The sequence below is a fragment of the Aethalodelphis obliquidens genome, unplaced genomic scaffold (genome assembly GCF_003676395.1).
Source record: "Aethalodelphis obliquidens isolate GAN/ISIS:26980383/991018 unplaced genomic scaffold, ASM367639v1 scaffold13, whole genome shotgun sequence".
Classification (NCBI taxonomy): domain Eukaryota; kingdom Metazoa; phylum Chordata; class Mammalia; order Artiodactyla; family Delphinidae; genus Aethalodelphis; species Aethalodelphis obliquidens.
Genome location: NW_020837957.1, coordinates 14017369 through 14033086, shown reverse-complemented (window position 1 = coordinate 14033086; position 15718 = coordinate 14017369). Strand labels below are relative to the sequence as shown.

Here is a 15718-nt window from a genome sequence, read left to right as displayed (position 1 = left end):
GGATAGTACTAACATTTATAACCATTCACATACACATGTATGTTTGGTTTATAGTTTTTATGAAATCTGGAAAAAATTTCACTCATTGTTAGTTTTACATATTTTTGATAATGTTCAAATTTTCTATATTCTTACTGAATTTTTTTTAAATCAGCCCCTTACTGATTTTTTTTACTTATTAATTCTGAGAATGTGATCTTGCTTAATATTATGCCCACAATAGGCATATCTTAGGCTCTGTTTATTCTTTTCTCTTTCTGTCCTTCATTTTGAGTACTTCTATTGCTATCTTAATAGTTCTCTGTTAATTCTTCTGTAGTGTCTAATCTACTGTTAATTTCATCCAGTGTATCTTTCATTTTATATATATTTTTCATCTCTAGAAATCCTATAATGGGTCTTATTTAAATATTCTATTTCTCTCCTCATATGTTCATGTTTTCCTTTACATCCCATTTATAATAGCTGTCCTAAGATCCCTGTCTACTAAATCCATCATCTTTTTCATTTATGTGTGTATTTCAATTGATAAATTTTTCTCCTGGCTTTGGCTGATATTTTCCTCCTTCCCATGTCTTTTTAAAAGATTGGATGCTAGCTATTTTAATTTTTTGTTGTTGTTGGCTCTTGCATTTTGGATTTTTGTTTTATTCATGTAGCGAGTGTTGGATTTTGTTCTAGGATCAGTTTGATTCCGCTAAGGATTGCTTTTAAGTTGTTTTAGGCAGGTCCAGGGTAGTCTTTTTTGGGGGGTTGGTGATAGCCCCACTGTCTCTGATTTATTCTGATTTAGCCCCACTATAAGCTGGGACAGGGTGCTCTGCATATTATGAGTATTGGGAATTGTTTGGCCTGTTGCTTTTGGTGTTTTGTTTTGTTTTTCTGTACAATCTTCTTGTTATGCATGTACAGATTAGAACTCTGCCAAAGATTTAAGGAAATCTCTCTGCAGTTCTCTGGAGCTCTCTGTGGAGCCCGCTTTTCTGCAATAGTCTACCCTGAAAATTCTAGCTAACAAAACCTCCTTGAATTCTAATCTGTGTCTCTTCAACTCTTCAATACTGCCTGGCTCCGTTGGGGGTTCTGTCCTTGTGCTGCAGCTTGGAAATGGCCTCCAGGCAATAAGCTTGGGCAATTGAAGGACTCATCTTATTTGTTTCCATTCTTTCAAGGATCAGAAAACCACTGCAAATTGTCCAGTATCTGAAAACCATTGTTTCTTACCTTTTGAGTGATTATCTAGTTGTTCAGAAAGGCAGATAATTCCTATAGTGTTTAATCCTACATAGGCAGAAGCAAAACTCTGATCACCTCTTAACAGACACAGATAGATACTATTGATAAATGAACCTTTATTATGTATTTGTGGGAACAGTGGGTTAATTCTCTTAGTTAAGAACTAAAAACTAGATTCATTTATTTCAAACTTCAAATTGTTTTACACATTTTTTTTTAATTTACACCTGTTCACTCAACATCCAGAGTATTTATTTAGTTCAATAACACCTATTTTATATTTATTTATTTATTTATTTATTTTTTTGCGGTACACGGGCCCCTCACTGTTGTGGCTAACAAACAGTTAGCCACAACAGTGAGGCTAACTGTGTTAGCCTCACTCCCGCTGTGGAGCACAGCCTCTGGACGTGCAGGCTCAGCGGCCATGGCCCACGGGCCCAGCCGCTCCGCAGCATGTGGGATCTTCCCAGACCTGGGCACGAACCCGTGTCCCCTGCATCGGCAGGCGGACTCCCAACCACTGCGCCACCAGGGAAGCTCCCACATTTTTAAATGAATATTTTTTTAACTTCTCACTAGGGAGTCTTGAAAGAGACTGTGTCGTTATTTGATTAATGCAGTTCTTATTATTTTCCTTAAGTCATAAAACCAAGATGTAAATTGGTACTTTATATTTGAATATTTTACATTTCTTATTTTCAAGAAGAAAATAATATATAACTAAAACAAATTGATTATTGTATTTAAAGCTTATGAGACCTTGATAAGGTTCAGGAATGGATAAGGTATCACAAACAGATCAAAATGTAGCAGAATCACACCTGTAAATTAACTATAGTGTAAGATATAAACCAAATATCATCAGTGCCCTGAGAAGAAGTAATTCTTACCGAAGTATGAGAACAGGCTTCACCTGGAGGTGATATTTGATCAAGGTCTTAGAGAATAAATAGGTATGAAAGAGTAGGAGGAATTAGTCTAGAATATTTCATTCTCTTTTATTTTTTTTAACATGTAAAGTTAATATCGTAATAAGGTTTTCCACTCAAAGAAGAGTTATCAGATGTAATAAATAGTTTCATTTCAAGATTTGTTTGTTAATTAGTTTTCTATAGGTGTGTAACAAACAAATTTAGAAATTTAAAAGCATTTATTATCTCACAGTTTCCATGTCTCAGGAATCCAGGCACAGCTTAGCTTAATCCTGTGCTTAGGGTCTAACAAGGCTTCAATCAAGGTGTTAACCAGGACTGCAGTCTCATCTGAGGCTCAGAATTTTCTTCCAAGTGTACTGATCATTGTCAGAATTCAGCTTTTCATGTCATAGAACTGACTGTGAGGCAGGTCCTCAGCTCCTAGAGATTGACTGCCATTCCCTGTCTGTGGTCCATTCTACAGCATGGCTGTGTGATTCTTAAAGGCCAACAGGAGAGCATCTCAGCTACTTCTAATATATCTGTCTCTCTCTCTCTTTTTTTTAAATTTATTTATTTTTGGCTGCGTTGGGTCTTCATTGCTGCATGTGGGCTGTCTCTAGTTGCGGCGAGCGGGGGCTGCTCTTCATTGCGGTGCGCAGGCTTCTCATTGCGATGGCTTCTCTTGTTGCGGACCACTGGCAGTAGGCGCCCGGGCTTCAGTAGTTGTGCCACGTGTGCTTAGTAGTTGTGGCTCGCGGGCTCCAGAGCGCAGGCTCAGCAGTTGTGGCACACGGGCTTAGTTGCTCCGCAGTACATGGGATCTTCCCAGACCAGGCCTGAACCCGTGTCCCCTGCATTGGCAGGCGGATTCTTAATCACTGCGTCACCAAGGAAGTCCCTATCTGCCTCTCTTGACTTACGTCTCTGATATCTAGACCCTCTTTTAAAGGGCTCACCTGATTGGGTCAGCCCCTTGCCCCAGGATAATCTCCTTTTTGATTAACTGAAAGTCACTGATTTAGGGACCTTAATAACATCTGCATAATCCCTTTGTCTTTGCTATATAATGTAACCTAGTCAAAGGAGTGATACCCCATCATATTCACAAGTCCTGTCCACGCTCAAAGGGAAGGAATTATACAGGATATGTACGCCAGGGAGAGGGAATCTTGGGGGCTGTCTTAGAATTCTGCTGACCACAGTTTGATTTATACTATTAGTATACTTTGAAGACTACAAGTTTTATTTTATAGAGAGGATGTGGATAGACTGGAAATACTAATAAACTACAACTGATTAAACAGTTGAAAACAAATAAATTATTTTCTAAAGTAATTGTCACCTCAGTAGATTGGGTTTTTTTGTTCTTTCCTTAAATAATTTAACTGATCTGATACGCTCATTATATTTTAAGGAAAGAATCTCATTGAAACCTTGTAAAATTTCCATTTGTTTCCCAATAAACATGTACAATTTTTAAAATCCTCAGTTTTTTCTTTTTACATAATTTTAATACTTAGATCTATTCTCTGTTAATTATTTTGAAGTTCTATGGTAATGTTCTCCTAGCAACATGAAAGGGGAGACTGAACACTGTTCACAATTGGCAGTGTAGTGTTGCTAAGCTACCTGTCTTTTTAATTTGAAATATTAGGCATTTCAATAATAGGTAGCCCTTAAGCTTTTAAGTGTTTGCTCATGACACATTACAGTGCTTATGTATACTTTTCACCTCTGTATTATAGCTATTATTGTGAAAGTTTAAGAAAAAAAGAAGAGTGTATTTAATAGCAGTCAGTAGAGTACCTTAACTACATAAAATTAGTCATTTTATGAGAAGCTCTAATATGGATACAAATGAAATTGTAAGCTATACTTTAATAAGAACTTACCTCAAATGCAGCTGTACTACAAAATGCAGTAATTATACCAATATTTCATTTGATTTTAAGTAAAATCATTGTAGAATACCTAAAATATTACCTATAGTTGTTTTAAAACTGGCAGTATTGTTATTCTCTAGGAATATCATTAAATACATACTGAAAAAGCATTTTATTATATTATGTTGCTGTCATGCTATTCACATTACTTTTTCTTAAAGTAGGATATCAAGTACTAAACGGTATCATTGCAGAACATCTCCTAATTTGTAAAAGATGAATATATGAAGATTCTTCTAGGTGGACTCTTTTAATAAAAGTTTTTCCTCTATATTCCCCTTACCCCATAAAAATAATTAAATAAATACATGTCCATTGTAGAAAATATCTTCAAAAGTATAGATAAGTATAGAGAAGAGTTTGAAACTACCTCTAATCCTCCTTCCCCCAGAGAAACACTATTCAGACTTTAGCATATTTCCTTTCTTTGAATATTGCTATAGAAGTAAAGATCATATTTCATACTCAATTTGCATCTTTTATTTTCTTATTACAGTATAAGCATCTTTCCAAATCATTAAAATTGAAAACAGTTTTGATGACTAATTATGTGGATGTACAGTATTTCTCATTATATAGTTTCCTGTTTTTATTATGTAAATAACAGTGATCAGAAAATCTTTGTGCAAAACATTTGTCAGCATTTCTGAATTCCTTACTATAGATTCTAGCTAGGACTGTAACAGATTCTAGGAATGAAAAAATATGAACATTTCAAAGACTTCTGAACATGTAAATAGATTACTTTCACTGAAAAGTTGACCATCCTTATTAACATTTACTAGTTTAGTTTTAAAAAGAGGAAGAGGGCTTCCCTGGTGGCGCAGTGGTTGAGAGTTCGCCTGCCGATGCAGGGGACACGGGTTCGTGCCCCGGGAGGATCCCACATGCCACGGAGTGGCTGGGCCCGTGAGCCATGGCCACTGAGCCTGTGCGTCTGGAGCCAGTGCTCTTCCGAAAGAGGAAGAAATAGTTAATATATTACTTTTAACTTGTTTTTATGATCAAAAAATTGTATTTATTCAAGTGTTTATTAGCCATCTGTAATTATTATTTTGTGAGAATTTCCATTTCCCTGTAACATTTGTTGATATATCCACGTGTCTTTTACTGATTTTGGGGAGATCTTCAAGTACTGAATTTATTCCCCTTTCTGTCATATTTTCCCATGTATTTGCCTTTTAATTTGATTTATACACTTTGTAAAATACAGATCTTTCAAAAAGTTCTTTTAAAAATCTCTCCACCTTTTCTTTTTCTTTCTATTTATTGCTTTTAGACTTATAAATCCCTTTACTGTGTAGATTCTCCTACATTTGATCTCCTTTTACCATATTCACCTGTGGGTGGTTGCTGGGTAAACTCCCAGAGGCAACGCATTGTCTCAAATCCCAGCATGCAGCTGGACATTCACAGAGTGAACCTACCGGCCCTGATGCTTGCTATTCCCAAACTGCATCGTTTCTTTCATCAGGGTTCCCTAAGCGCCAGGGGGTTTGGCAGTGAACAAAGCAGATGCAGATCTCCTTCTGTCACCTTCCCCCTGCTAGCTAGGCTGGAGCATCACTCTTTTCCCACTGCCTGGCTTTTCTCATAACTGTGACTTTGCTCCATGTGCCACTGTTTGGGTGTTGTCTCCTCCTCTCCATCAACTCAGATATGACACCTTGTTCAAGGGCCAGCTCATCCAAGAAGTCCTTCCTGAGTAGCCACCCACCTGACAGTCCCTTAGCTTGCAGGCCCTTTGACTCATGTGTTCTGCTCTCCACAATGAGCTCCTTTGTAACTGCTCTCCACTGGTACCATTAAAGTAGCTACCATTGTTATGTAAACTGGGTGCCAGTTTACAAAAGTAATTAAAATTTTTTTTTTACATCTAATATTTTTACATTCTTAACCATGTGAAGTGTATTTTGATTTATAGTGTTGGGTTAGAAACAAAACTGATTTTTTTTTTTAATGTTAATCCATTGCTAGAGCACCAGTAAGAATATTTCCTTGCCCATTGATTTGTGATAGTTCTTTTATAATATACCAAATTCGTGGATACTGGGCTGATTGCCTACTCTCTGTTCTGTTTCATTGATCTTTTCTATTTGCATCAGAACAGCATTATAGATTAGCTTTATCATATCCTTTTTGATATTTGGGACTGTTTACCCCTCTATAGAGTAATGCAGATTTTTACCATACATCTTGTGCTGTGGGTATTCCTGGATATTTTATGGTTTTTACTGCTATTGTGAATTGAATTTTTTTCTCTTCTGTTTTCCGATTCTTTTTTTTTGGCGGTACGGGGGCCTCTTACTGTTGTGGCCTCTCCCGTTGCGGAGCACAGGCTCTGGACGTGCAGGCTCAGCAGTCATGGCTTACGGGCCCAGCCACTCTGCGGCATGTGGGATCTTCCCGGACCGAGGCACGAACCCGTGTCCCCTGCATCGGCAGGTGGACTCTCAACCACTGCGCCACCAGGGAAGCCCCCGATTCATTTTTACCAGCACATTGGAAGGGTATTTTTTTTTATATTTATCTTAAATCTGAACTCTTTATTCTCAATAATTTTGAGTTGATTTGTAGAGTTTGTTTGTATCTAATTATAAAATCTGCAAATATGAAAATTTACTTCTTCCATGAAGTTATATCTGGATTGGCTGGAAGTTACAGAGTGATATTAACTAATAATATTAATAGTGAGTATTTTTATCACAAAAAAAAACCAGTGGTCAACTTTCTATTGAAAATAAAATTATAGTTAAAAACAAATGATCTTTAGTTATCCTAGATTAGATTAATTGCTTTGCAAATTTACCATGTGTAAGATACATCAAGATTCTGGGAGATATTCATTTCTCTAGCAGAGGGTTGGGTGGGGGGCAACATCTAATTAATACTAATTGCTAACTAACTTCAAAAGAAAAGGAACTAGACTTGAGATAGAGATTTCAGGGACTTACCTGGTGGTGCAGTGGTTAGGAATCCGCCTGCCAATGCAGGGGACACGGGTTCGAGCCCTGGACTGGGAAGATCCCATGTGCCGCGGAGCAACGAAGCCCATGCGCCACAACTACTGAGCCCACGCTCCACAGCTACTGAACCCTCGTGCCTAGAGCCCGTGCTCCACAACAAGAGAAGCCACCGCAATGAGAAGCCTGCGCACCTCAAGGAAGAGTAGCCCCCGCTCGCTGCAAGTAGAGAAAGCGTGCGCACAGCAATGAAGACCCAACGCAGCCAAAAATAAATTTAAAATAAATAAAACAGGGGTAGAAAAAAAAAAGAGAGATTGTAGTTTGGAGGGGAAAGGCTAGAGAGAAGCGAGGTGAGTTAGCCTCTAGATTCCCCCACTTTATCTCCTCGGGAGCAATTCCTAGCATGGTGACAAGTGGAGTCAGCCTCTTTCCAAGAAGACTACAAGAGAGCTGGAAGTGAGCATAACTGCAGCTCCCTTAAAGTGAGGGATGGGTAGCAAAGAACATTCACAAAATTTACCTCTAGAAGACACTATAGCATGACTTCTTCAGAGTCTGGCTATACATACTGTTCAGGTGTGACAAGTGTTTGTTGAAGTCATTACTTTGTGAAATTTAGCCCAGATGAGTGAATGGGGCTGGATTTCTTATTCTAGGAGGACCCAAGGGGATTATCTTGACAGACCTCCCTCACTTCAGCAAAGTTCATGGTCAACAAGGAGTTGCTTAGCTGCCCTTCATACTGTTTTTATATATACCATTGTTGCAGAAACCTGAAGCTACAAGTATGTAGGTGGAGACTTTATTTTCTTATGATAATAAAGGATCAGGGTTTTTCCTTCTATATTGTTTGTCACCTCAGTGGATATATTCCATAGTTTTTGATGGATAACAAACCACTACAAAACTTAGTAGCTTAGAGCATCAACCATTTATTTGGCTCATAATTCTGAAGGTTGGCAATTTAAGCTGAGTTTAGCTGGGCAATTCTATTCTTAGCTGGGCTCCCTCATGAGTCTGTGGTCAACCTTGGGTTGGTTAGGCGATTCTGCTTCTGGAAGTTGGCTAGTTGCTGACTGGAAGACTTGAGTTCTTCTCCATATGGTGTCTGTACCTCCAGAATCCTTGCCTAGGTTTTTTGTCATGGTAGTAGCAGAGGTCTAAGAGAGAGCAGAAGCAGGCAAAGAAAGCCTCTTGAAGCTAGCGTTGGAATTAGGACACTGTTGCTTTTGTTCCGTTCTGTTGGCCTAAAGAAGTCACAAGGCCAGCTGATTCACAGAGGAAGGACATAGAGTCTACCTCTTGATGAGAGCTGCCATAAAGCAACATATTCCAAAGGGTATGGACACAGGGAAGTATGGGGAATTGGGACCATTTTTTTTGCCATCAGTCTACCACAGTTTGGTGAATGAAGGACTCAGAGATGTGCTTCAGACACTATCTTTGTTGTCAATATAGATTTTAATTTTGCTGTTACAAATTGTGTCAGTGCCCTTTTTATCTCAACCTATTGTCCTTGTACCTTGTATTATTTTTCTCTTTATACTATTCATTTGGTTTTGGCTTCTTGTGCATTTTTATTCAAGTCCATGTCAAATAAAATTTTTCTAAAATTATCTTTTTGTTCTTTATTAAATCTATTCAGAGATATGTTCTCTCTGTCTTCAGGATATTTCTTCTTCATGTGTGGGAGTATATTTACTCATGGACATCACCGTGTTTTTTTCCCTTTTTGTTAGAGTTCTGTTAGTATTTGCCAACAGAGCATGTGGACGTTTCTCACTGTCTACTTAGATTTGAATGCCTTTTCAGATCCTCATCTGAAGAATAGTTGTTAGACATTCCCCAGTGACTGGCAACCAGTCATCAAATGTGGTTTTGCTAAACTAAACTAGGATCATCTGCCACCATGCTATGTATGCCTGGTTTTTGGACAGTTTAAAAAGGTGAAGTATGTGGAAAAACCATATTTCTTAACATATGTTATTAAAAGAATTTTTCCTGTATTTTCCCTTCTTTGCAGAGATTTTCATTTGGATATTGAACCTTCTCAGATGCAGTAAACCATCCTTAGATGCAGTAAACCCTACCTTCTCACATGCTCTTTACTAGGAATTGTACTTAAATGGATGTAGAAAGAAGCGTGCCACTGGTCAGTTGGGAATGAGTGGCAGTACTCTGGCTGCCTCATAAAGCCATCCTCTACTACAGCAACACTGCTTCTCTTAAACAGCAGGCAGAAAAAGGGAGAGAGCTAAAGTCCCTTTCTCAGCTGACAGAATTACTGTGTTTCACAGAGCAAAGCAATCCTTTGTACCCTGTGTACTATTCAGAAAACTGGGCCACCATTAATTTGTTTCTAGACCTGGTTTCTGGACTTACAGATAGTGAAATTGAGGGTTCTTATCAGAGGTTAAATTAATTTTGGTAGAGTGAACTCTTATCTCTTTCTGTGCCTTTCCTGAGAAGATGGCAGCAGCTGCACTGGCAGGTCTCTACGTGGATGCCATGCTAAGCTAAGAGTCCAAACTGTATTTAATTAATAATTCATTTTCCATTTTTTGTTAATCAAATATATGTAATGAATATCCAATAAAAAATATAGCAACCACAAATAATAGTTTTTTAAAAGGTGAGATTTGCTACTTTTGTTAGCTTGTACAGTGTTGTAATATGAATAAATACATCACTCCATAATAATTTTGGAGTAATAACATATATTTCCTAGTCCTCCATTATTGCCTTCAAAGTTTGCTGTTGGCAAACCACAGCTCTAGCACTTTGCTTTTCTCTCTTGTCCTCTCCTGAGCATCAGTGGTCTAAATGTGGGACGTGTTTGGCTGAAGGATCAGGAAGCAGTGCCTCCAGAATTCTCTGAAACAGTTTTTGGAATAACAGATCGAAATAGCTATCTTTGAGGAAATGATAGTTACTTCTAAAGGAGCTATAGTTGTCTTATCTCTGGCAACTATTTCTGACTGCTAAGTTTAAGACGTAATGGTATGAACTACCAATGTTTGACTAGTAGAAAATAAACAGGACAAAAACTGCGCAATAGTTAATCATGTTTAGTTCACTCACTTGTTTTTTCATGTCACATGCTTATGATACTTACATTACCTATCTTTAATATAACTATGTTTTATATTAATTATTATAGATTTTCTACTGGAATTAAAAATTTTCACAATGTTGCACAACGTTCCAAGAGCTTATAAACCATCTGAAATGGTTTGAGAACCACTGAGCTTATCATCTTGTAAGATACTAGAGGGAAGGTACTTTTGTCATCATCGTCATCACACATGATCAGAAGCCATTGTAGACTTGAGTAGAAAGTAACATGAGGAAACATTGGGCTTAATCCTTGGGGTGTTTGGGGAGTTTTCTGGAATGAGTGGTGGAGGGTGAGAGTAGACATGGCAGTGAGAGTGGAATGTAACCACTGTAAACAACATTGTCAGTTCAGTTCATATTAAGCATTTGATTAAAAACTCCTAAAACTCTAGCATTATTGATCCAGATGAAAATATTAAGGTGGATTTCTCTTCTGTTAGTTTGATAAGTTAATTTTGAATTGATGAAAGTTATACAAATTAAAATTTTAAAAATCATATTTTTTTTCAAACATTCTTCCTCATAACTGGCAAACACAGATGAAAGTCATCTAAAAAGTACTTTGAGTTTCATATTATTACTTTTCTAGGTAGGAACGTGTAATTATAGGATACGTTTTCAAAACTACATCATTGCAGTAACTACGCATTTATTCATTCCTAGGCGGTATGTGTTACTATGCCCTAATTTTACAGATTCAGAAATTCAGAGTGGCGTAGTGGCTTGCAGGCTTTAAGCATTAAAACTAAACTTTGAATCCAAGGCAGATGATGCTAAATCCCATGCTCTTTGAACCACACCACAACATGCCTTGGTTTGTAAATTATTTATTTAATTTCTTAAATAACAAAAGTAGTATATGCTCAAGGCAAACATTACCTAAATGCATACATTATGTATGGCAAGTATATATTATACAGATATATATTTGTATTTTGGAAAGATGTGTCTAGCAGCGCTATGGTTGACAGATGGAAAAGAGGGAACCTTGGAGGAAGAGAAACTAGTTAGGAAACTATTTCAGTAATCCTGACAAGAAATGATAACAGCCTCCCTCCCTCTTTCCTTCCTTTCCATGTGATGATTTGAGGATTGAGTGAAGAGCATTAGGTGTCCTGCTTATGTAGGGGAAAAACCAAAGTATAAGATGTGGAAACCTCTAAGAGATTTATGAGCCTTTCTGGGATCTAGTTTACATGGTGACTAAAGCAAATTTCAGATTACAGTTTCTTTTCACTTTTGTCTATTCTAAAATAGGATTCTTATAACTGTCCTTACAATCTTGGCTAGTAATTCAGGAAGTAGAACTCATAAAGACATCATAGTCACAGACCTTCAGTTTCAGGGTCATAATGTAGCTGTTGAAATGACAACTAAATGGGGAAGACTGGTCTGCCTTTCTTTGCTGGCCAAAGAAACACACAAGACACTTGGATGGATGTTGAAGGGTAAGGAATGGAGAAGGGCATGTAAAATGGACTCAGCCAGACCTTGTCCCTGGAAGTTTTCAGGGAGATAAATGATAAAGGTGACTATAATAGTAGGTAGGAGTAAAAGTAGAAGGGGCTGCAGATTCAAAGAAAAGAATTTATCATCCAGGAAAATCTGGAGGAGTTGGCATTTGAGTTAGTGAGCTTTGAATAGGAAGAATAGAATAAGGAGCATTCTACCTCAAGGGAGTAATATGACCAAACTCACTGGCCCCCCAAATATTTGTTGAATATCTGAATAAATGGAATCAGGTAGCATTGTTGTTCCACCAACTTACTCGGTATAATGTAGTGTCTCCTATATGCCAGGCACTGTGGCAGGTAGGTGCTAGGACTATAACAAGATGACCCTCATAGACAGTCATCCTCTAATAGGAGAGACAAGTAAAACAAACTAATGACTATATAAATTCAAAGTGAAAAAGGACTGTTAGGCTACTGAATAACTTGGGTGAAAAGACATGTTGGATAGGGTAGTCAAGGAAGGCCCCTCTGAGGGAACAAAATGTCATTTGAAACTGATCTTTGTAAGAACCACTTTGAGATATTTACCCTGTTTCAAGTCTTTACCATTGTTGCTTTCCAAATACAGTCCTCCAGGACTGGTTCCAGGACCCCTGCAGATACCAAAGTCTGTGGATGCTCAAGTCCCTTATATAAAATGGTGTAGTGTTCGCATGTAACCTAAGACGTCCTCCCTAGACACTTTAAATCATCTCTAGATTACTTATAATACCTAATACAATGTAAGCGCTATGTAAATAGTTGTAAATATAATGTAAATCCTGTGTAAATAGTTTCTGGTGTGTGTCAAATTTAAAATTGCTTTTTGGAACTTTCTGGAATTTTTTTCCTCAATATTTTCATTCCATATTTGGTTGAATCTGTGTGTGGAACCTACAGATAGGGAAGGCTGACAGTACATTTAATTTGTCTAAATTACTCCCCCTGAAAGTACAACCTGTGAATTTCCTATTTTCCATCAGTATTTATTTTATCTTTATTTATTTATTTATTTGTTGACTTATTTACCTGTTGTTAAATTTATAATGTCATCCTTGTTTTGCAGAAACCAAAGCTGAAAGATTGGCATCCTCCTGGGGGTTTTATTCTGGGATTGTGGGCACTCATTATCATGGTTTTCTTCAAAACTTATGGAATCAAGCATATGAAGTTCATTTTCTAGATGCGATGATGTATGAAGAACACTACATGGAAGACCACAACCTTGGATAAAAGTTCATGTCAATATATATATATATATATTTTAACATCTTTATTGGAGTATAATTGCTTTACAATGGTGTGTTAGTTTCTGCTTTATAACAAAGTGAATCAGTTATACATATACTTATGTTCTCATATATCTTCCCTCTTGCGTCTCCCTCCCACCCTCGCTATCCCACCCCTCCAGGCGGTCACAAAGCACCGAGCTGATATCCCTGTGCTATGCGGCATGTCAATATATTTTTAAAAATACATTGCTCTTGTGTGATTTGGCAAAAAGTATAAGGAAGCTAAATTTGAAAGAACTATTGGTTTTATAACTCAGAAATAATTGTTAATGCAAGTGCTAAATGACACTAAATATATTTGTTTTTCATTTTGTATTATTAGAATATTGGGACAAAGAGATCAGAATACACTCACTGACTCTTTTTGAAAATAAGAATTGCCCCTTGTTTTATCCCCTTTTCATTTGGAAAAGAAAAAAATGTGAAGACATTAAATTCTCACTAGCAAGGGAAATTTTGTTAGTATTTTTGTATATGTTCTCCCAGTCTTTTTCATACTTTTTTTCTAAAATAGAGAGCATATAGAACATACCATTTTATAACCTTACTTGTCATTTTGCAGTATGTTGTCAGCCCCTTCCCTCTCCTTGGATATTCTTCAAGAACACGTGAATGGCTGCACACTATCCATTTCATGAATGTACAGTAATTTATTTAACATTCTTCTATAATTAGACCACTTACTTTGTTCCCCAAATTTTCTTTTGGTTCATTCTTTAATGTGTTAATATTTTGTCAGCTATTCTTGGAATTCTGCAGCTAAAATGATAAGTAGAGATGAATAATCAGTTTCTTAATCTGTGGTACTGACAGTCTCCAGGACCTTATTTACTGTCAGTTTATCTGGAAAATTTAAGATCTTGGGGAATTTCACATACTGATTGCTCAAGAGAAACAAACCTAATCATTTTTCATTTCTAAGCATTCTGTGCTCCTCTAGAATTGATCACCTCCTCTTCTGTTTCCACGCTGAAAGAGATGTTGTTTCATTCTGTTTAAGGTAAACCTTGCCCACTGGCTGGATCTACACTTTTTCTGGGACAATCCCGTAAAACGGATGGACTGTAGGAAAAATTCATGCTTGTGGCCCTGTCTTCGTGTCTGACTGATGTATCACATAAGGCAGTAAGCTCTTTTCTGGTCTCTGACAAGATGCAAGAGCTTATATCCCCATCACTGATTTTTTTCATCTTGCCAGCCATCTTCATGTCTATCTCGTAACTGTAAATGGTATTGAGATTGTGCTTTGCTATCAGCCCCAGATATTGCTTTTTCACATATAAGCGGTAAAAAAAAGTGAAAGTTGAGTATTCATGTCCCATGGGATACTTTTTTGTATTTTATCTGTTTTATCCAGGAACTTCGTGCTAATCTTTATTCACTATGAAGATATGTTTTGTAAATTGTAGGAAACATTCAGAAGACAACGCTTCCTCTACAATAAAACCTCTTAAAATTAATAGTCCTTAGACTCTGTTTTCCTTTTAGCACTTAAAATATTACCCTTTAATTATATGCAAAATGGTCATACTTTTCACAGGCAAAGGATTGACTGTGTTATCTCTCAGATTAGAACAAATGACATTGAGGCTTTTTGCCAGCTCTGAATCTTCATTTTAATTGATCTTTTTATTGCTGCACTAGATAAAAGAAGAAGGACAATTTTTATCTGATTATATGGAGAAGCATCTTTTTGTACATAGAAAGGGGGAAAAACAAACTTAAATTCGAGTAGCTGGATTGTAGTAGTGCTAAGAGACAAAAAAAGGTTGACCATGTAAACACTTACATAAGGTCATGGACACTCTGGTGGCCGGGAGCTACTTAGAGTAGTAAAGGAAATATGATTGTTCTTGAGCCAAAGTCATTTAGTTTGAGTATAATGAAACATACCCTGATGGTAAAGACTACTGGAAAGTAAAAGGATTCCTCTTCAGAGATTGTAGAAGGTGCCCTTCTTAGTTAAAACCAAACTGGGAAAAGTAATACTGGGTATAATATACAGTATTAATTTTATTCCAGACAAATTTCATAGGGCAATTATTTCTTTCTGTTTCATTATTGAATTTTCAGAATATAGTTAAAGCAAAAAGCTTGAAATATGTTAAAGGTTTAGCTCATAACCATAATCTTTTTACATAAAGTATATTCTGCCTTCAGTAATAAGTAAATCCTCTGCATATGTTAACTGGGTAATATCGTAAGTGTAATTAAATGGCCCACACTTTAAATGATAACATAAAAGCACATCCTAAATATATTTTCCTTGAGCCACAAAGAGCTGAACAACTGAAAGGTGTTTTCCTTTTGCCTTTCTCACAGTGTTATCGTAAGGATCAGATGAGCTAATGATATGACTACACACTTTGGAAATTGTGAATATTTGGTGGTGTTGTTTTTCTTTTTTCTGCCTAGGAAGATACCAATGGGGAAGTTAATGGTGCCAGGGTCCCACTTATTTACCTTTCTAAGCTACTCAGTGTGATTCCCATTCTCTTCCGTGTTCTTTTTCTCCTCCCCTGCAGTGTCTTCTATATTCCTTGTCCCTTCAGGGAGACAAGGAATATAGATAAATGGATCCCAGCAGACATGTCCTGACCTTTTGGGGGAGGGACAGGGCATAATGATGCCGTTCTGCAAAGGCAGCCTGCGTGAGCAAAAGAAACCAAATGATGTGGATTTTAAAATTATGAAAGACATTCATTTACAGTTTATGAAAGGGAAATGTAGTTTGGAAGCAAAGCTGATTAA

The 15718-nt window shown here is 37.0% G+C and overlaps 1 protein-coding gene across 1 annotated transcript in view; it reads left to right on the top strand.

Annotated features, from left to right (window-relative positions):
* The window catches only part of PIGK (phosphatidylinositol glycan anchor biosynthesis class K), a 134865-nt gene extending 121924 nt beyond the window's left edge, over positions 1-12941 (top strand). The window contains exon 11 of the mRNA XM_027114102.1: positions 12742-12941. Within this exon, the coding sequence (XP_026969903.1) occupies positions 12742-12858 (117 nt within the window). The 3' untranslated portion in view covers positions 12859-12941. The remainder of the gene's footprint in view (positions 1-12741) is intronic.
* The last annotated feature ends 2777 nt before the right edge of the window (positions 12942-15718 follow it).